Source organism: Amblyomma americanum, chromosome 1 (genome assembly GCF_052857255.1).
Source record: "Amblyomma americanum isolate KBUSLIRL-KWMA chromosome 1, ASM5285725v1, whole genome shotgun sequence".
Taxonomy (NCBI): domain Eukaryota; kingdom Metazoa; phylum Arthropoda; class Arachnida; order Ixodida; family Ixodidae; genus Amblyomma; species Amblyomma americanum.
Genome location: NC_135497.1, coordinates 284,133,033 through 284,155,594, shown reverse-complemented (window position 1 = coordinate 284,155,594; position 22,562 = coordinate 284,133,033). Strand labels below are relative to the sequence as shown.

The 22,562-nt window shown below is 46.3% G+C and overlaps 1 protein-coding gene and 1 long non-coding RNA gene across 2 annotated transcripts; one reads left to right on the top strand and one right to left on the bottom strand.

The window, feature by feature from the left end:
* The first annotated feature begins 772 nt into the window (after positions 1-772).
* Positions 773-6,163, top strand: LOC144118533 (uncharacterized). Its single transcript, XM_077651452.1, has 3 exons — positions 773-844; positions 1,900-2,519; positions 6,160-6,163. Exons 1-3 carry the CDS (start codon positions 773-775, stop codon positions 6,161-6,163), a joined length of 696 nt encoding a protein of 231 aa, XP_077507578.1.
* An 8,948-nt stretch (positions 6,164-15,111) lies between these two features.
* On the bottom strand, positions 15,112-22,362 carry LOC144097641 (uncharacterized). The gene is made up of 3 exons (XR_013307090.1): positions 21,946-22,362; positions 16,376-16,441; positions 15,112-15,281 (listed from the first exon to the last, which is right to left on the bottom strand). It is a non-coding gene; the product is annotated as an uncharacterized LOC144097641 (long non-coding RNA).
* Positions 22,363-22,562: the final 200 nt, after the last annotated feature.

The following is a 22,562-nucleotide window of genomic DNA, read 5'->3' as shown; positions in this document are numbered from 1 at the left end:
AAGGATGTTATACCGTATTTATTCGAATCTAAGCCGATGGTTTTTACTGAAATTCCGAATACGAAACTGAGGTGTCGGCTTAGATTCGAGGATGTGGCTGCGCAAGCACCATCGCCATCGCCATCACGGTTTTTTTTTTTCTCCATTTGCGTTGGGGGCTTTGTGGCTAGTGGACTCTCCGTGCGGTGCGGTTCTTTTGTGCACTTCGTCGACTTCGGTTCACGACGCGATGGCGCCGACAAATAAGCGGTGTCATTATACCGCTGCTTTCAGGCGAAAAGTTGTGCTTGCGGCGGAAAGTTCGTCCAACCTTCAAGCACAGCGAGAGTACGGCGTGGACGAAACAAATATCCGCCGCTGGCGAAAACAACGGGGCCAGTTATTGAACTGCGCTGCAACCCGAATGGCATTTTCCGGACCCCGCAAAGGCCGTCACCATGCGGTGGAAGATGAAGTCGCAAAGTTTATTAGGACGCAGAGGGCCGGAGCACTTCCTGTTACGACCGGAATTATTCAGGCGAAGGCAAGGGAGGTCGCGAAAGCACGCGGCATTCCCCGCACTACGTTCAAGGCAAGCAGAGGCTGGCTTCAAAGGTTTATGAAGCGGTTTGGCTTCAGCCTGCGGCGACGAACGTCAGTGTGCCAGAAGCTGCCCGGAGATTTTGAAGAAAAATTAATTTCTTTTCAACGGTATGTCATAAAGAAGAGGCTTGAGAAAGGGTATGTACTTGGGCAAATTGGCAATGCAGACCAAACCCCCGTTTACTTCGACATGCCCATGGCGTACACAGTGGCCGAAAAGGGGTCAAAAGAAGTAAGACTGCGTACTGCGGGCTACGAGAAGGCACGTTCGACTGTGATGCTCTGCTGCACTGCCGATGGACGGAAGATGCCACCTTATATAGTCTTCAAGCGTAAGACACTTCCTGCGAAGGAAGACTTTCCTAAAAACGTCATCGTTCGTGCGCACGAAAACGGATGGATGACCGCGGCAATGGTCGAAGAATGGATTAGGCTGGTTTGGCAACGTCGACCAGGTGCATTGTTGTGTCGAGATTCCCTCCTGGTCTTAGACTCGTACAGCGGACACCTGACAGACGGCGTGAAGGCTGCACTCTCACGAGGTGGGACAGATTTGGCTATAATACCCGGCGGCATGACCAGTCAACTTCAGCCACTCGATGTCGCCATCAACAAGCCCTTTAAATCTAGAGTGCGCAAATATTACACAGATTGGCTGACTGAGCAAGATCACGAGCTTACTCCGGCAGGTCGAATTAAACGCGCATCGCTGAGTCAAGTGGCCAAATGGGTTGCAGCAGCGTGGGAAGATATTCCCGCGGAGATGATCGTGCGATCATTCCGGAAATGCAGCATCTCAAACGCGCTGGATGGTACCGAGGACAGCGCGCTGTGGGATGAAGATAGTGAGAAGGAAACCTCCAGCGAGGAAGACGACGCCGAGTGATCAGTCGGTCTCGTGAAGAGCACAGCCAGCTTTTATTTCAATACATGTCTTTCTTGTTCAGGATGGTCTCTTTCTGTCGGCTTGCATTCGAGTTTTTTTTTTTCGGGTTCGCGAGTTTTGGGGGGTCGGCTTGCAATCGCGGCCGGCTTAGATTCGAGCAAATACGGTATATAGAATTTATAATATCTTTGAGCTTGCCGCGTGCCGCAGAGGGGGAAGACCAATGACGGGCGCCCGGCTGGTATGGGGGCTCCACATCGGGCGCCTCGCCGCCCCGCGGCGCGAACAATGAGGCACCTAGGCCTCATCATTCGACGCCATCAACGGTTGCGCCAAACTCTGAGGTCGTTAGTCCGCAATCATCCGAGGTGCTCTTGCTGAACGCAATGCCCGTTATGCAGAGTCAAGCGAGTATTTTCCAAAACAATTAGCAAGCCGCGGACCAGTCACCATGCGTTATTATACACTTGCTTACCTACACGGGGTACCATGATAGCACGGGAGCAAATGAGTACCTCGACCGTCTGCCGCATTATCATCAAGTGACAGGAATCGCAGACGCCGCAATGCTCGCGCGTGTTGTGCCTGTTTCTTTGACGGAGCAAGCTTCTGCCTGGTACCGGCTAGCCGGCAACCGAGCGAGGACAATGGAGGAGTTTTGCGCAAGCTTCCGCGATGAATTCCTTCCCGCAAACTATGAGTGGTCTTTGAGGAGAGAGCTGGAGCTCCGCACCCAGCACCCCGACGAGTCTCTGTTAGAGTACGTCCGAGCGATGGACGAACTTTATCGCCTCGCTGACCCTCCCGCCACGAACACGGATAAAGTTGAACGCGTCACGAGACAAGCGCACCCGATTTTCAGGGCCTACCTGAGAGGAGACAGGTTCAGAGATTTGGATGAACTGGCTGCTGAGGCGAAGCGAATTCAGGGAGACATCCTCACTGCGCGTGCGTATCGGCCGCCCCCACCCGCATCGCTGTCTCTTGAGCTGCGCTGCGCGTGGAATGGCAGCTCAGCGCGCAGTCCATCCAGACGTGAAGCGTCAGCACGGTTTGCTGAAGAGCGTGTCCCAAGGGGTTGGGATTTGTCTGACCGTGCTTTGGACCCGTTCAGCTTCGTGTTGCGAACAGCACACGTTGCCACAGAGCGGAACGAACCTAGGCGAGATCGCGAGGCCGTATGCGGCCGCACGAGCGGCCCCCACTGTCCGCCCCGCGAGTTCGAGATGACCGACCGGAACGTGGCGACCAGCGCCTAGCCCGTCGGGGCGCGGGCAACCGTTGCTACCGGTGCGAACAGCCGGGGCACTTCGCCCGCGAGCGTGGCCGCCCTCCCACCCGTGACCAAACACGGTCGGGAAACGGCTAAAGCCGCCGGTGATCGACCTTCGATCCCGCGCGGCGTACACAGAAAACCTCGGTTTGCTAGCGCCTTTGGCATGTCACATAGGAAGTTCTGTTGACCTGTCAGCGCCGTTCATTGAGCTAACGATAGCGCGAAAGAAATTCACTGCGTTACTCGATACAGGAGCAAGCGCTTCTTTGTTCGGTGACGAGGTGTTAAACCAGGTCATGAATATCCCGACAGGTATGTGTTTTCTGATGTCGCGACAGCCTGTGCACATAGGAAGATATCCGAGATAAAGGTAGAAGGTGCTCAAAGAGCATGGTTTTAAAGTGAAAGTTTTACTGCTCCCCCCGTAGCTTCACCGTGTGCACAGTGTGCGCGCGTTTCCCCTTGAACCGAGGAGAAACCACGTGATAGCTATGACGTCACTCAGCCGCCGCCGCCGTCGAAACCGAGCGCTCGTCTCTGTTTCTCTCCCCCTATCCTCTCTGCCTGTCCCCTCACCATTTTGATTTCATTTCTCCATTCTGCCTGCTATCCTTTATTTCCGCTGCCCCAGCTTAGGTGCTTCAGTATCGATGGCAGATGCCGGGGCTAGCAAAAATATTTTCCTTCCTTTTTATTATTATTTTAATAAAACCACTTACTACTTGTTTCTGTTACTATAGGCGGTCAGCGTTCATTGTGTTTATTGCATGGCGTTGGTGTCGACAGCGTTCTATACTCCGATGATTTTGAGGAAAGGAAGAGCGCATGACTGGCTTCCTGGCTCAGTGGACGCCTCAATCGCGCTTTGAGGTAGATGGCCGTGGTGAGAGTGCTGGTGGTGAAAAGCATTTATTTAGACAGATATACAGGTAGCTTCTCTGGGAGAGGCCCCTAGTGGGTATCGCCCCTTGCGATACAAGGCGAAGTCCCTCATTCCGGGACCCTGTTGGTCTCACCACGCTGTTTTAGCGCGACAGCGTTAAGGAGCTCGTGTCGAAGAAGAGCCGGTGAAAGTTTACGATTGATGAGAGAGAGATGTGGGCTGCATGCATTAGCGCGGACAATATTGTGGCAAACATGTGGCACTGAAGCAATAGGCGGCAGCGTTCATTGGGAAACCAGCCTCTCGCGATCAACCATTAATTGCCATTTGTCAGGGTGGCAGGGTGGGCGCGCTGCCTATCCAGTGCGCGGAACGCACTCAACGTTACAGATGCCAAGCCGCGTCTACTTGGCCAATACACCATAGCTTTTGCCATCTTACCAGATTAAGCAGTACTTAAATGTTAAAAAATCGGTTCTTGGGGAAAGGAAATGGCGCAGTATCTGTCTCACATATCAGCGTACACCTGAACCGCGCCTTAAGGGAAGGAATAGTGTCAGGGTTCGAACCGGACCGCGGCGGCCGCGGTTCGATGGAGGCGAAACGCAAAGGCACCAGCGTGCTGTGCGATGTCAGTGCACGTTAAAGATTCCCAGGTGTTCAAAATTATTCCAGAGCCCTCCACTACGGCGCTTCTTTCTTCCTTTCTTGAGTAGTTAAAACGCAGCTAATTTTTTTGTGCTATTCGTGACAGGGTTTCAGAATACTGATTAGGCAACCGATCTACGCGTAAAGTTTCCGCTGATTGTTTTTATTACAAAGAAAATAAGAGTATGTTCAGATCCTCAAATACGAAAACAAAACTCGCTACTCCAATGGGGGGATCAATGAACAAAATTCTTTGTTCTAGCGTATTTTCTGCCAAGATTTTGTGTCATTCGTCTGCCCAGCGGTCTCGAATGAAAATGTAATCTTCGTTAATCGTTTTGGATACAAGAAAATATTTCCGAACAGAGATTTGATCCCAGAGCTTCACTAGACCCTTAGAATTTCAACGTTATAAATATGCTAAAGAAATTTTGCCGATGAAATTTGGCCCGTGTACACAAATACTCCACACCGTTCTAAAAATTCCTCCGGCTTGAAAGCTGCTGTACATCAGCTAGGAGACAGACTTTTAAGATGAAAAAGATTGTCGGATGCAAAACACTCTGATTTACTCTTTTGGCTATGTTTATGATAAATACAAGTGGCCATTCATCTGTTCTGCTAATCCTTATGAGCGGTGCTTCTGGTTCTGTTTTCTTCTTAAAATGCATGATGCAATGTGTTTTGGTATGTTATGGCCTCGTGCTGTATATAGGGTTGAACGCAACCAAGCTGCGCACAGGCTGTGGGACATGTCGTCTCTGGAGGTTTCTGGAATGACGTTCGACCACCTGGGGTTCTTTCAACCCTTTGTGGGACAATGGGACACATACGTCCCACTATATTCCCCATACTGAAGGGCTCGTAAGATGCAGTGGGACGTATACTGTGCTCCCACCTATATTTCGGTTTCAATTATTTCTTTAAAAACGGCGCCAGACGGGTGTACTAGATGAGGTAGCGAGTCGAGACCTTGAAACTTCTTTTTTTTTGTGGGGGGGGGGGGGGGGGTGTTGCAAGTTTTTGGCTATATTCGATCTGGAAAAGAAACAGTAAAAATGCCCGGTGAGTGATTCCTTTTTTCTGCATAGAAAGGCACAACTGTAGATCACAATGTGCACTTGTTTTGAAGGTCTTGGGCATTTAATATTGGACATTTAATAGTCCAATATAGTTGGACTATTTAATAGTGGGACATTTAATGACTGAATATTGAGTGCTAATTCTCAAACATTCTTTGTGGAGTATGTTTTGGGCGACGAAATATTTTGTCGCTAAACATTAAGAACCGCTAGCAGCAAGAAGCCCTTCCAAATGAACATGCAGGGTGAAAAATGTCAAAATAGTTTGCTTCTCGGGTGAAGTTCAGCTCATCGGCAAAGAACACAACCTTGTGAAAGTCTAAGAAAGGCGTAGACGCTGTTGGTGTTGCAAGATGGGATAAGTAGTGCAAGCAAGCATAACAACAAGCGAAGTAGCGCAAACAAGTTCATGAAGTGGTTAGAAAAAACAAACTCTGTGAGCAAAACACATTTAGGTCAGTGGGACAAATGCATCCCGTTTTATCTATCCCAATTTAATGCCAACGGGACAAATATGTCGACTTTTTTTCACTTGTACTAAATTTGTGAAATTTGTCGAGAACCGTTTCTGTGCACCTCGTGCAAAATACAAAATTTTTAATCTGTTCTGGATAAAATATCTGCTGTCCCACAAAGGGTTAACACGTGGCGAATCGTATAGCAAAGGAGCCTCTGCCGGAATGCGGCCGCCGCACCGCGTCTGCGTACATGAAAATGACGCGAGTTCCACGAGATCTCTTCGAAGAAGTTGTAGTCGACTCCTTCTAATGAGTTGAGTGATTGATGTGGCGGTTTTTTGCAGGTAATCGGGTTGTCACTGCCAGCGTTCGCGGCTATCTCCGCGCTCCATTACCTACGCAGTCTGTCAGTGTCCCTGGCTGCTGTCATCCGCTTTGCCGACGTTGGCGCCGAGCTACAGAGACTCCTGAAAACGTGGCCGCGACTGGAGAGTCTTTCTCTCTGATGCTGCGGAGGCTTAAGGCTTGCATTGCTGGCCAAGCTCTCTCCGGAGCTCAAGACACTGCGCCTGGTGTCTTTCGAGATATCAAGCGATGACACTCCGCTGGACTACGACGCTTTTCCTAAACTCGGAACGGTCGAGCTATGCGTTGTTAGGAATGGGGCTTCTATCCCGTAGCAGGCCACCGGGGTTGGGGGATTGCGCTTCGATCCCACCGCTGCCACCAGTTGTTAGGAGTGGGGCTTCTATCCCGTAGCAGGGAACCGGTGTTGGGTGATTACGCGTCGATCCCACCGCTGCCACCAGTTGTTAGGTGTGGGCCCCTGGTTCGCCTGTGCCGTCTCTCACCAAGGTCGGTGTCCCCGGGTTCCGGATCCGGAGACTGCTGTTGTGGGGTGACGAAGAGATGAGAGGGTATTCGAGGTGAAGAAGAGACTGAAAGGGTTTATTTACATTTCTACATAGTTCGAAAGAGTGAATCGGGAGCTAGCTGATCACACGCCAGATCGCTGCTTAAATAGGGTCCGCTGTCCCCAGATCCCTAGTTGGGGAATTTAGTTCATTAAAAATACGTCGAATCACTGTGATGTAGATCACGTGTCCAGTCTTTAGGGTCCGCCTTCCAGGACGTCCCCAACAACACACTCTTGCCACTTCTGGCAGGTTATAATCCATGGCGGTGTCGAGGTCAGTCACCTGCATTTCACAGCGGTAGCGTGGGAACTAAAGGTTGCCACTGCAGTTTGCAGAAGGTTCCACGTATAAGGAAATGCACTTAGTATAAGACGAGGTTGTTTTCGAAGCACAAGGATTCCGGCGTCGTTGGCTTAGTCAAACACGGCCGCATTTGCCACGGCTCATTTGCAGCCCCGCGCCGCTGGCCGGCTCCCTCGCCGTCCCATCCGGGAGAAAGACGTCGTTATGTCCCGGGTGGGTCCGGCGTTGAGAACAAATGACAGCCACGCTCCCCAAAAGCCGCTCTCAGGCAGCGGACGGCCGTTTCACCCCGAAAACAGGGGGGGGGGGACAAGGTTCTTTGTAGACGCCATCACCTGCATTCGTGGCGCCGCAACCCCGTCAACGGCTCTTTGAAGCTTCCGTCGATTGATGGCTCCCAGTGGCTTGAATATTCTTGGCATGTTGGTGTCTCCAAACTTAACAGCGTGAAGGTACTCAAGGTCGTTTTCGACGCGTTCTTCTACGCCACCAGTGGGACATGAGGAACCTGCGCCTCGCCGGTGATGCCATTTGCCGCGGGTTCCTGCACTTGTGCTGTCTGCACGATGAACCGATTTCATTTCCATGCCTGGAGGAACTGCGCCTGGGCACTGCGTTGACGATCGACGCGATGCAACTGGAGCCGATGGACCTGCACAACTTGCTGATGTTTGCCCGCGCTGCGCCACCTAAGCACGGGCAGCTACAACCTTAGGCTCTTTGTCGAGAACTACTGCGTTCCACGCGGTGGTGTCAAACTGTCCTGGTGCGAATGCGTATACCGCTGCGTTCATCGTCCATGCGATAGGAACAGCGACGAAGAGGCGGCCGTTATCAGAGACTGTCTGGGTCTCCCGATGTAATTAGGCTTAGCCATGGCTCGCAGAACTTTTTTGCGTGAGGCGCGGCGTTTCGATGTTCTGCGTAAAACGGACTTTTTCTTCGGCAGCTATTTCATAGCGCTTCGAGCTAATCTTGTATTCCTGTCAAAAACCTGTGACTACGAGGTAGATTCGTTATTGTAGTGTTAGCGAGAACGGAAAGATTTTTTTACTGGCCGGCTTAGTTTAAAAAGCGCGATATTTTGGAAACACACGTGGCATCCGTTATGCAGTCTTTTTGCTAGAAATATTCCTTAAACAACCCAGCACAATACGGCTTCACAAAGGACCGGATTACAACTCGCTCTTTGAAGAATTCTCGGATTACGTTAACACCGCAATAGAAAACAATCACCTTACATAAACACTATGTTTAGACCTATCAAAAGCTCTTGATACTATTGATCACGCATTGATATTGCAAAAGTTGGAAAACATGCGTTTCAGGGGACGATGTCATCAATTTTTAAGAGATATTTCACAGACAAATCACAGTGTGTTAGAATTGATGACAAACAGTGAATTTCAGGCGATCAAATTTGGTGTTCCTCAGGGAAGTACACTGGGCCCAATACTATTCAATACGTACGTCTCTGAAGCCGGTTTTTTTTTAATTAACCTCAAGAATTTTTCAGTATGCAGATGACACAGCACTAGCACTAGAATTCACTGATCTTCATTCTGGGAGCAAAAGGTTTCAGCAAGATATGTGCAATGTGGTAGACTGGCTTGCCAAAAATTCAATACATTTACATCGACAAAAACGTAGCTTCTCTGATTTAGAAACCCGCACAAGCAAATGCCCCTAAATGAGCCACTTTTTTTACAGGGCTCGCATTGTGATCCGTGCACATGTAATGCCATACCGTTTGCGCCTTCAGGTAAGTATCTTGGAATAATATTTGATGAGCATGTAACATGGAATAATCATGTGCAGTATATAATTAACAGGCTGAGAGCCGTGTCTGCGATGATGTACAACCTCAGAGGTAAGACTTCGATGCACCTAAGGCGCATCATATTCAAGGCGCTGGCTGAATCTATTATAACCTATGGCATAACATTGTATGTAACTTGCTCTGATCACAAAATGGGAGCCATAAATCGCATAATTAAAAGAATTGTAAACAGTATAACTTATGGTAATATGCTAGAGGAGGTTAATAAGGAGGAAGAATACAATAGACTAGACGTATTAGAAATGAGGGTACTAATTTATTACACAGTGCTCACACGTCATTACTTTACACATGCTTTCAATAGGCCCGCCATGAAAAACGCTGCCTTAAGAAAGATAGAAGCTTATATTAGGCCACGATGCTTTACACATTATGGGTAAAAGATAAGAAGATACTATGTGTCACAAATATTCAATGAAATTGGCGAAGAGTTTTTAATTTTAAAACTAATCGTAAAATGACTAAATCTATAAGAAAACGGTGCTCATCCTTGCAGATAAATCACTGATAGCCTCTTGCATGTTGTATTCTACTTTCCCTGTTTTTCACCACAGTTTAGATTTGTTTAGATATGGCACATTTCATGCTGTTATGATGTCCTCTGTTCATTTTTGGTTGTCTTTTTTTAGTTGTATTCCTATTTGCTCAATATGTATACGTATTCCTTCTCTTTTTTGCATAATATGCATGTACTGGTGTGCCTAATGTCATTGCTTTATGTGTAATTGTTTTGTACACATTCGGTGGTTCACCGTACTGCCTGAACAACCAACAAGCACTCTGTGCTTAGGTTGGACAGGAAAACTTATGTGCTAACAAAGATGAATAAACATTGATTTGATTTGATTTCATGCGCACACATTAGATCAATAAAGAAAACAAAATTGTGCTTATTTAACACATGCCCTGCATTACGAAGACCAATTTTCGCATTTGTGCCTAACTTATTTTGGTTTTGGCGGTTTCTTGCGTTTTTTTTTTCGAGAGAAGCGCTGTTGGGAATATGTTGCTTGTCGTTTCTAAACACTGATTTGGATTTTAACCGTGTTAGTTAGGGTGCGTCGATGCAGCGACGCTGGATCAGGGCACCCTAGAGTGAGTCGTTGTGATTATGTGCGGTATTTTTTTTAAAGAATTGACCTTGAAATGTGTGACTGTTATGTTCGGACTAGTAAATTTCAAATCGAAGCTACTACATAAACTCGCAAGTCTCAAGTGTTCAATTTTTGCGTGTGTGTATGTTCTTTTTGAAGCCTCGTTGGAACGAATAGGATGAAGCGAACGACTAATCATTTTTATGCTTGTAGTGGCAGTTTGTAGCCAAAGAGGCAGGAACTACGTCAAGCTGCTGTATCGCAGATCGTTCATTTGCTCTGAATCTGTGATAAACGAAGAAGACTTCCACTGTTACTTTTTTCTTCAGGCTAACAAATTACAGGAGCTTCAAGCGCATCCCTTCTTGTCCCCAAAATTTTCCGCTTTAATACATATACGATGCTAAAATAACTATAATTACAAGTCTAAAAATTCATATCGAAATCTCAGAAGAGGATAACACGCGAAAACCTCTCACACACGCAAAATGAATCACTATTTCATACTGAAGCTATTCGGTATTCTTTCGTACTTGTAAAAATTTAAACAATTCTCTTGATAGCTTCATAGGTACCTGCCTGCCTTGATATACGTGCATCTCTGTATTGAAGTTTTTCATTTTCGCTGCTACGCTCGCTGTGTATGTTTGGACTGTAATTACCTGACTAAAGCCCAGTTCTTGTTAAGCGCTGCATAATGTGCTACCATTTAAAGTTTCGATTATCAACCAGAAAATCATGCACTTTTATTGTTGCTTATTTATCAAAAATGACATTGTGATTTCCAAAATTGATTGCACCCTTCTGTTAGGATCCCGGATGAAATTGGCAGTGTAAAATAAGCTTCTTATTCCAGACAATTTAAATTTTTGATTTGGCACTCATTTTTTCTATTTGAGAGGTCTCATTGAAACAAATAATTGGAGGACATAGCAGTATACCTCTATAGAAAGGTTTGTCAATATATTAAGAACTTTCACTTTTCTTAGTAATGTAATGGGGGGGCATTTTGTTTTGTTTTTTCGTCAAGCCCTTGTTCACAATGACGTGTTGTTCTGGCTGCAAATCAGTGTTTATAAGCCATTTGGTTCCAAGTAAGGTAGAGATCTGTTTTTGCATTTTTTTCCGTACTATCCCCACTTCTACATGGCACGAAATGTGCCTGCAGCCTATGTAGATGAAATAAAGAAAGAATTTGGTTTTCTATCTTTGTAACACCTACCTTAATCCTAGGCTCGTTCTCGAACTTTTGTGCAATTTTTTTACGGAAATTTTCTATATAAAAGTTCCTTCTCCAAGATAATTTACGCTCTGGATTTATAATGCGATTTTGTAACGGTATAAAATACTTTAATTGTTAACTGTCTAAGTTGTGTGCCATTATATCCTTTCCATGCCCAATTCTGTTGTGATGAGATGAAAATATCCTTCGATATTGACAATTTGAAATAAGAAAAGATTCTAACACCCTTTACATTCATGTAATAAGCTATTTCGTATCGGTACAACACAGATTCAGCACTCATTGTCAAAATTGTATGTCGTTATGTATTTTTTGTTTTCTTTTACAAATGCCTGCTATTGACTCATACAATTTAAAGTTCCTTCTCCGAGACGAATTATAATCGCGATATAGGCGAATTTGCAACGCCATAACGTGTATCTTGGTCGGACACTCCTTGTGAAAATTGCATACTGTATGCCTTCCTGACCCGTTTCTGTTATTTGATGTGATTACTTACTCCAAGGCTTTCGCGGACAAGACACACGTGAATCGTATGGTGGCATCGGACGTGTTCTCATCCCCAGCGGTTACGAGAACGACGATAACAAACGAGAGCTCTGGAGAGTTAGTCTGGAATTCGAGTCCCTATTTTAACTCGACACTGCGAGGCATCGATCCTTCGAAATCCTCACGGACTGGACAAAATAGTGGAAGCGGGTGGGACACTCAGCTGCAAAGTGAAGCTTCGTTGGACCAGCCACAAAGTTAGTGCGCCGTTCATCGCTACCTAACGCACTCAATTCGGCAACTCTATTTCTGCATGGCCTCCGACTCTGCAGGTGAAGGTAACAGTGTTGACAGTCTCGGAGGCAACCCTCTGGAACAATTCCTGTTTGCTTCAAAGCAACTCCTTCAAAGCATTCATTGTGATTTCCGGTATTTGCAGCATTGTCTGTTGACTTAGCATGCTGAGCCTGAAACGGCCCGCATTGTTCTGGTGGTAATGTGTTACCCGTGGGTCTTGCTCGTATGGTCAAAAGTTTTTGTGCTCCGCGAGGTCCACTTCACACCAAAAAGAGGCGAAAAGTTCGAAAACTTTTTTTCGCGTATTTTTTCTTTCGCTTGCTTCTGCGTTGCGATGCAAGCTTTTCTCTGGTTCGAGCGCTTTGGCGGAGCTTCAATAATACCTTAAGGCGCCAGCGTGAGCAAGAACATGAGGAAAAATCAGATAAATGTAAAAATGTGTTTCGCATCCCGGCAGTGCTAGAATATGTAGTTTGGATTGGTTTATGGTTTATGGGGGTTTAACGCCCCAAAGCGACTAGAGCTGCGAGGAATGCCGTAGTGGAGGGATGCGGATAACTTCGACCACCTGAGTTTTTTAAGGTGCACTGACCTCGCACAGTACACGGGCTTCTATAATTTTGCCTCCATCGAAATTCTACCGCCGCAGCCGGAAAAAAAAACAATCTTTACAAAGCCAGCAGAATAACAAAGGCGCACGTGCCATGCGGTTCTTTACAAAACGCGGCTCTTTGAATGACACAGATACAGACGGAGTGCGAACGCATTTATTGCCACTATTGTGTATTAGGGGCGTCGAGAATTTACCTACTCCTTTATTGCATGAAACTCTCTCGTCGTCTGTAGCTGACGACCATGGCCAGCCATAACCATGTCTCCTGAAGCCATCACTTCAATAAACATCCCCTGGAGAAACCGCATGCTTAGATAATTAGAGGGCAGTGAAAAAGAAAACAGCTCTGTTCAAGCTTTTTGACCACGATTTGCTGTACTGTGTGAGTAGATCAAGTTATCTTAGCGAAATAAAAAAAATTAAGCAACTGTTTAGTGAAAGCGGTAGAGAGCACTGGCGAACTCTTCCGAAAGACCGAGATACTCGTGTTCAATGACTCAACGCCGCCAAACGTTTTTGACTGCTTTCAACTAAGTTTTGCAGTCTCATATAAGCAAAGGTTGCTGTTAAACTGACAGATCGTTCTGAGGCGAAGATATTCAACGCGAAGTCACTCATCCGAAAGGTGATCAAGCTATGAGCAGTTGTCTAACAGCTGGACGGTAAATAATTTCCTGTTGGCCTCTGCAATGCAGTCTTATTCTTAATTCCTACACTTTGATTCCAATTAACAGCTTATTTACGTATCCTCAAATCATTTCAAACCAAATCTATTTCGGAATTGTATTTCGTGCCTGTGAGTGTCTGGTAATTATGTAGTAAACGGTTCTCTGGATTTGTCGGTGTCAGAGAGACGGAAATAACTGAATTCTGAGGCTAGTTCTGGCTCAGTCCCTATAATGAGGCACAATCTCTGTTTTAAGCTGCACATGCGGTGACCAGTTCCTATGAAACAACCGGCTGCATAGGCTACGCTCCCTACGGCCCGCAGGGAAATAGATAAAGACTCGCCTGAGATTCTCTCTTACACCTATGACACCCTGTAGGCCTTGTGTTATGGGGCACACGGTAATCAAAACCATATTGGTTATTTATGCATGGAAAGCATTGCAACAAAAATTGGCATAGATATGAAAACTTTTATGCGTATTTCAAAAGAGCAAAGCAAGATGGTATAATTAATCTCAATGATGAAGTCACCTCCAAGGCAATAAACATTTAGGAGGAAGCTGCACAAATTTATTATGTCAGCGTGTTCAAAAAGCCTAGATCTCTGTTATAAACCTATTTTTCGTTTTTTTAGAGGCCCAGTACTTACAAAATAAAAGTTCAGACTGCCATGCATATATACATGAAAACGTTCCTAGAAAAAAACTTTCAGAAACTACTGCATGTACACACACACGCACAAAAAAAATAGACACCTTTATTGCGCTGCTCAAAGTCTTCAGATTCGTGCGCAGGGAACGTTTTACGATAATAAGGAGTGCGTGGTAGGAATCGCAGAAGGAGTGATAGCAGATGAAATCGTTTGCCTGGTTTACAGGCTCCTATGCTAAAACGATTTTGGTCAGACAAATGCTGTATTGCAACCAAATGAACCTGTTTTAATGCGAAAGCAATTAGTGCCTTATGAGTGGCTTGGAAGAAATGTGTCTACATGGGTAGTAGACCCGGAAGCGTGGACAGAGCGCGTCCTCATCAACTGTCGACCATCTAGTAAGAGTTATAATTATGATTTGTAACAGTTAGTAATGATTGTATGGAAAGTTTAAATGTCCAAAATACCAAATAAAATAATTAGTTAAATAATGAGGCAATTACTTTCGGTAATTACTCCAAATATTTGACGAAATTGGTGAATTACTAGCAGTTCCTATAGAATTGAACAAAAAACAATGAATTAAATTGTTAATAATTGACAAACCTAATCAATGATTATCTAAATCGCTACATAATTGAACATATACATTAATTGAATGTGGTTATTTATTTATTGTTGATTAATCGCAATAAATTATTGGCTGAACACGAAACTAGTTCAATTAATTATAATGAGTTATTAATCCCTAAGTAACAGAAGAGGCAACGAAACTCAAAATGCTTTCGCCTTTCCACACGTAAGGACCCTATTGAAAAATCTCGTATATATGTGTTAAATGTGTCTCATATATACGCAATTATTGGATATGTGTCCACATATATGGTCGTATGAATACGTGCTCGTATGGCATACGCGTTCTCTCCACGTATGGCGAAACACATATATACGGGTGATACGTGCCTCATATATACGCTATTGGATACGTGTCACTCCGGTCCCTCGTATACCTTCGTACAGATACGAGGGCCTCGACATGTGGATACAATGGCCTTGCAACACGTACTCTGGTGTACTGTTAATGGCTCTGAATATGTAGGCTACCCGAATGAACTTGCAACCCTTCAGTGCAGCAAATGCTGCATCCCAGCACTAAATACCAGGCTACAGTCAATGAAATAATTTTTCTTGCTGCCTTTATTTTATCATTTTTATCTGACTACAGGGGCAGGTGCAGGCGATGATTACTTGATGTCCCTCAGCATGTCCGCCAGGTAGCAATTCAACTGCTCTGCGCATTTTCTCATCCTCGGCAGCTTGTGCAGCTTTGATGTATGCATCAAATGCATCTGAAAGAGTATTAATCATGACAAAATTGAAGACATGCAGGTGCTGCAAAATAAAGGTATTTAAGTCATGCACACTTAAATAAACAAATGCCTTTTTCAGTCAGGAAATGTACCTAAATAAAAGAGGCTTACTGCCCACAGCTGCTAGTTTTTCTGAGCTCATCCGAGGCTTCTGCATGGCACCAGCCTTAAGGAATTGCCGGCATACTGAGGCGGTGATGCTCCTTCCCTGAACGCTCTTTCCCCTAAGGCTCTTCGGGGAAGGAGCATCACCAGGAAGGAGCGTCACTTTTGTGGGGAAACCCACAAAATTTTGTGGCCTCCTTGCAAAACAAGAGGTCTCGACCTCGGGAAAGAAGCCAGCGCCACTGCTCTGCACTGACAATTTCCCTCCCGAGGTTGACCTGCAATAAAACAGCTGCACATATGCTTTGTATAAAGCCCTATAACAGATTGGGGAGAGAAGTATTTGCCACATTAAAACTGCTAAAATCCTATTCCTCAGGACTCCTATATGTAACATTAAGAAAATGGCAGTTTTCCTTGCAAACGCTACTAATGATAAAACATGACACATCGCTCTCTTCTTCGGAGTGAGCAGCACGATGGGCCACCAGGTCACGTTTATGTGCAATCATATAAGCTGCCTTTGACAACATAGATGAGCCTTTTTATCTTTACTTCAGGCTCCACTGCACCCTGGCAACAGTAATGCTGCCAAATATTCGGAAACACAGAACGAACAGATGAAAGATTATGAATATTTAAAACACAGCAATTAAATCTTAGCACAAGAGGCTGTGCTAATTAGAACATGAAAGGTTGTGGTCATGGCTTAGTGATCTAAGAGTTCATTAAGCAAAGCTGCCCTGAGCTGTCACAGGTTCAAATTGTGCCTGGGGCTCCTGCACAGGCAATTTTTTTCTGCTCCACGCCATTTGGATGGAAAATTCCACGTGTCCGAGAGGTGTGCACTGATCCTCAGCCCTATACGTTTCCACAGTTTCTAGATTGTTTGCCTGCAGTTACCAAGAACGAGAGCTAAAAGCATTTCAAGCTTACAAACTAGTTCTAAATATGAGAAGCCGTCGTACCTGGCCATTGACCTCAGCAAGAACACCTGGATTCCATGGTGCAGCAGGACCCATGCTAGTGGAAGCCTGGAAAGTGTGCAAAGTGTTCGCATTTGCAACAAGAGTAATGTACAGTGTCGGTGAAGTCTTAAGGCCAAAGGCTTTTCGCTTCAGCCGCATAGCAGAGCCATTACAGCAATATTAAAGACCAAGTGACCTTGAAGTGCTAGCAGGTTTCTTCTTGCGATACAGAAGCTTCCTGCTTGACTACAGTTTTGAATGATCCGCTACATGAATTATTCTAGGAACATTGATTTCACTGCAGCTGAATGCTGTAGCCTTAACACTTTTGACCTAGACTGTACATGGTACATTAAAGGGACAGTGAGGAGAACTCAAATTTCTTTCGTAAGCAAAATCTGATAGTTCAGCATTTCATGGCTTTGTTGCCGCTTGTCCGAGAGCGAAAGATGCATTTATTTCAAAGAAATTTGCATTCGAAGTTGAAAAAGTTTTTCCCGCCACTCCGATTCAAACTCGGGAACTCTTATGACATCACGGCGCACTCTTATGACGTTACAGGAGGCAGTGACAAGAAACATGACGTAAACGCAGACTCCGTGATTTCTCGCGGCTAGCGGTGCGGTCTAGCAGCAGCCAAAATGAAAGCTACTGCCGCCACACGTTGAAGACATCTATCGAGGGTCGCTACCATTGCTTCGTTTATGTTTGCACCAGCATCTTGCCAGCGTTACGATGGATCCCGTTCCCGAGCCCGATGACAAAGTTCTCGCAAAAACTCCGGCCTGCATTTCAGCGACCTCTGCCCCACAGAACGAGCGATGCCTTTGAGGGAGCACGGTTAGTTAGGCGCTGGCGGGTCGTTCCCCCTTCCGCCATGAGCAGCCGTTGCAAATTAAATATCATAACCCCAGTGCGGGGAGTCGCGAGGGGCCAGGACAAGGTCAGTGCGTCGCGCCCATCGGAGGCTGGCCGGGGCTTTGGGGTCAACAGATTGTGATTCCTTGAACGGCGCGGTTGCACGGTGCAGAAGACGGCGTCCAGGTCTCCCACGGTTGCAAGGGCGAGGTTATTTATTTATTTTTTTGCCACAAAAACGGATGGGTACTCAAGGGCGCTCGCATTTAAAGTAGGCAGCTTGAAAGTAAGGCCGACGCTTCAACGGCTTCTCCGCATTTCCGGAGGTACAGGGTCCACTGGATCGGGTTCTCTCGCCCACTTGCATGTACCTTCAGATGTGTACTGTGAATGGATTAAATTAGCCGAGAGTTCGAAAAGAACAGCACCGCTTAACGACCGAAGCTATTGAATGATGTCACAACGTGCACCTCGCCGCGGAACCGTATCAGTCTGGTCTGGCTGGCACAGCTGGCGCACTCGGCACGAAATAGAGACATGCTCTAAGTCTCCGCCAATGTGGTCAGAGTGCGCCTAAGCTGCCGAACACGTCACCGGTCAAGCGCAGTTGGAGTATAGAGGGTCTCGCTTTGGCCGACGTGACGTTGGTGTGCAGTGCGCGCGCATGCGTTACGCCAGGCTATAAACGCGCATTAAAGGGACACTGAGGAGAAATTGAGGTTGCCTTGTATCGATAGAATACAAGCTCCTGATCACAAAAACGCAACTCTTACAGAAAACAAAGCTCTTGTAAGGTAGAAAATAGCAAGAACCAAAACACAGGTATCGCCGCCACAGGGCAATCTCGCAAGTACAAGCGTGATGACGTCATAGGACAAGAGACGCCACCTTGGAGGAATGTTCCTTTTTACATGGAAGCTGCTAAATCTCTGAGGCTGAGAAAAGAAGGTTGCGCGGTTCAATATTGAAGTAAATTTTGTTTTAAAACCGATAGCGCACTTTTATCACACCAGGAACACAGACAAAAGACAACCTGAATGTTGGAAGCAAAGAAAACCAATGCTTGGGGGCGCCACAGGCAGCCACGAGAGTTTCGATTTGTTATGGCGCTTCGCGTCTATGAGCTTTGCGTGCCCCGAGGTTTTGTTTTTGACACACCTCTATTTACAAGTGCCAAACAGCAGAGGAACTCCAAGTGCCGCTTCAAGTGCTAGTTAACCTTTGAAGGAGCCTGTTAAGGCTGGTCAAATGATCACCACGGTCGATGAAAAACTATCATGGCACGATGGTCGGTGATCGTACAAGGCAGTTCGCAGTATAAAGAGCACTTGTGTCTTCACATGCTCGCCCGGCGAAACATTCTTGGCTGTGCCAGTCAACTTCAAACTACTTAACGGAAATCATTTATTAGGGACGGGAGACAAGGTACAAGGCAGTTAAAAAAAATTGATGGCCTAGCTGTGTTAGGCCAGGATATACGTAGCGAAAGCGCGGAGACTTCTGCATCGGAAGAGCGCAATCACTTGATGCGCCTTTTGTCATAGTTAAATCTTGAGCCGTCGTGGCGGAGTGGTAGAGTCTCCGCCTAAAACTACAAAGGCCCTTGTTCGATTCTGAGCCTCGGCACAGGTTTTTTTTTTTTTCAGTGAGTGGGCGGGGGGTTTCAGTGGCTACCATAGGTGCCGCCACTGAATACGTTGGTTAGCTGTTAAGCGCAGGCTCTGTTAAGGTGCGTTTACACTCCGGAGTAATGCGCGCGCGCGCTGCATGGCGACGTCACATCGGCCAAACCGAGACCCTCTATGCTCTAACTGTGCTTGACCGCCAACGCGTTCGGCAGTTTCGGCGCACTCTGACCGCACTGGCGGAGACTTTAAGCATGTCTCTATTTTGCGGAGGGTGCGCCAGCCACCGCCGGCCCGGCCAGACCGATTCAGCTCTGCGGCGAGGTACGTGTTGTGACGTCATTCAATCGCTTCGGCAGTTGGACGCAGCTGTTGTTTTCGAGCTCTCGGCTAATTTAATCCATTCACAGTACACATCTGAAGGTACATGCAAGTGGGCGAGAGAGCCCGATCCAGTAGACCCCGTACCGCCGGAAACGTGCGGAAGCCGACGAAGCGTGGGCTTTACTTTCAAGCCGCCAACTTTAAACGCAAGCGCCCTTGAGTATCCATCCGTTTTTTTTGCAAAAAATAAATAAATAACCTGGCCTTTGCAACTGTGGGAGACCTTGATGCCGCCTGCTGCACCGTGCAACCGCGCCGTTCAAGGAATCGCAATCCGTTCGCCCCTAAGCCCCGGCCAGGCTCCAATGGGCGCGACTCACCGACCTTGTCCTGGCCCCTTGTGACTCCCCGCACTGGGGTTATGATATGATTTGCAACGGCTGCTCATGGCGGAAGGGGGAAACAACCCGCCGGCACCTAACCTAACCGAGCTCCCTCAAAAGCATCGCACGCTCTGTGGGGCTGAGGTCGCTGAAATGCAGGCCGGAGTTTTTGCGAGAACTTCGTCGTCAGGTTCGGGAACGGGATCGATCATAACGCAGACAAGACGCCGGTGCAAACGTAAACGAAGCGACAGTAGCGACCCCCGATAGATGCCTTCAACGTGCGGCGGCAGTAGCTTTCATTTCGGCTGGTAGACCACACTGCTAGCCGCGAGAAATCACGTCTGCGCGTACGTCACGTTTCACGTCACTGCGTCCTGTAGCGTCATAAGAGTGCGCCGTGATGTCATAAAGTTCCCGAGTTTGAATCGGAGTGGCGAGAAAAACTTTTTCAACTTTGAATCCAAATTTCTTTGAAATAAATGCATCTTTCACTCCCGGACAGGCGGCAACAATGCCTTGAAATGCCGAACTATCAGATTTTGCTAACAAAAATAATTTGATAGAGTTCTCCTAACTGCCCCTTCAACAGAGCCTGCGCTTATCCGCTAACAAACGTATTCGGTGGCGGCATCTATGCGCGCCACTGAAACCCCCCCACCCACTCACTGAATAAAAAAAAAACCTGTGCCGAGGCTCGGAATCGAACCAGGGCCATTGTAGTTTGAGGCGGACTCTACCACTCCGCCACGACGGTTCAAGATTTAACCATGAATAAAGGCGCATCTAGTGAGTGCAATCTTCCGCTGCAGAAGTCTCCGCGCTTTCGCTACGTATATCCTGGCCTAACACAGCTAGGCCATCAATTTTTTTTAACTGCCTTGTACCTTGTCTCCCGTCCCTAATAAATGATTTCCATTAAGTAGTTTGAAGTTGACTGGCACAGCCGGGAATGTTTCGCCAAGCGAGCGTACGACGACACAAGTGCTCTTTATACTGCTAACTGCCTTGTATGATCACCGACCATCGTGCCATCATGGTTTTTCATCGACCGCGGCAATCACCTGACCAGCCTTAACAGGCTCCTTCAAAGGTTAACTAGCACTTGAAGCGGCACAGAGTTCCTCTGCTGTTCGGCACTTGTAAATCGAGACGCGTTAAAAACAAAACCATGAGGCACACAAAGCTCATAGACGCGAAGCGCCATAACAAGTCGAAACTTTCCTGGCCGCCTGTGGAGCCGCCAAGCATCGGCTTTTTTTGCTTCCAACATTCAGGTTGTCTTTTGTCTGTCTTCCTTGTGTGATAAAAGTGCACTATCGGTTTTAAGACAAAACTTACTTCAATACTGAACCGCGCAACCTTCTTTTGTCAGCCTCAGATTCGCAGCTTCATGTAGGAAGGAAAATTCCTACAACGTGGCGTCTCTTGTCCAATGATGTTATCACGCTTGTACTTGCGAGATTGCCCTGTGGCGGCGATACCTGTGTTTTGGTTCTTGCTATTTTCTACCTTACAAGAGCTTTGTTTTCTGTAAGAGTTGCGTTTTTGTGATCAGGAGCTTGTATTCTATCGATACAAGGCAACCTCAATTTCTCCTCAGTGTTCCTTTAATTGGCATCTCCAGGAGATTTTAAAGCACTTTGAGTTTACTATCACATTACACTTCTTGAACTTTGTCTGAGTTGCAAGAAATAATTCTGCAAAATAATGAAATGTCAACAACTAGAACACAAACAAAAACTGCATTTCGACCACAAAGCCATCGCTAAGCAATACTGCTCCGAGCTGCCACAGGTTAAAATTGTGCCTAGGGCTGCTCTGCAGGCAATTTTTTTTCTGCTTCATATTATTCGCACAGAAAATTTCCCATTTGCGAGAGGTGTGCACTGATGCTCATCCCCATGTTTCCGGTTTCTAGATTGTTTGCCTGCATTTATCAAGGATGAGACCTAAAAGCATTTCAAGCTTACAAAATTATTCTTGTAAGATCGACAATTGGGCTTTGATGCCCCAGCGCCCCGTGCTGAAGAAGGAGCAAAACACAGGCAAAGACGAGGCTGACAAAGTTCAGTTTGGCACACAGAAAACGCTTGGCTACCGAGGTGCGCTGTACTAGCAAAGATTGTGGCCGTCGACACTTCTTGTTAGCACTGCGCACCCAGCCCCTCCACAAGTGTAAAGACGCAAATCAAACAAGAAGTGTGGACGGCCACAATCTTTGTTAGCACGGCGCACCCCGGTAGCCAAGCGTTCCTGAGCACCAAACTGAACTTTGTCAGCCTCGTCTTCCGTCTGTGTTTTGCTCCTTTATCAGCACTGGCCGATGCGGCATCAAAGCCCACTTGTCTTACATTCTAAATATGCGACACCTTCATACCTGGCTGCTGACCTCAGCAAGATATCCGGGTTCTGTGGTGCAGCAGGATCCATGCTAGTGGAAGACTGCAAAGTATGAAAAGTGTTCATATTTGCTACAAAAGACTAATGTACAAGGTAAATTAAACGGCAACTTCAGAGGATTTTCAAACATATTCTGTTTACTATCACATTACACTTCTTGAGCCTGGTCAGAGTCCCGAGAAATAATTTTTCCAAATAAGGAGCAAAGAAATAATGAAATACCATTAACTAGAACACAAAAAAACTTGATTTCAATCAACAGATCAAAATATGATGTTAAAGGGTTTTACTGGCAACACTGGTGACTCACATTCTGTAATGCACCAACTAGCTTTAAAGGAGTATAAACACCCATCTTTTGGGTGTGTGTTTTTGCTTTCTAATGAGGCATCAGGCATTATTATCCATGATTACCTTGTGGTATTTTCCTATTCTCAAGTCTAGCAAGAGAACAGCAGTTCACAATTGGTAGCGAGGTAAGGGAAAAGGTAAAGGAATACGTTTATTTAAGGCAGGTATCAATAGTGACAACTGATCCGGATCATGAGGGAATAACTAGAAGGATAAGATTGCGATGGAACGCATATGGCAGGG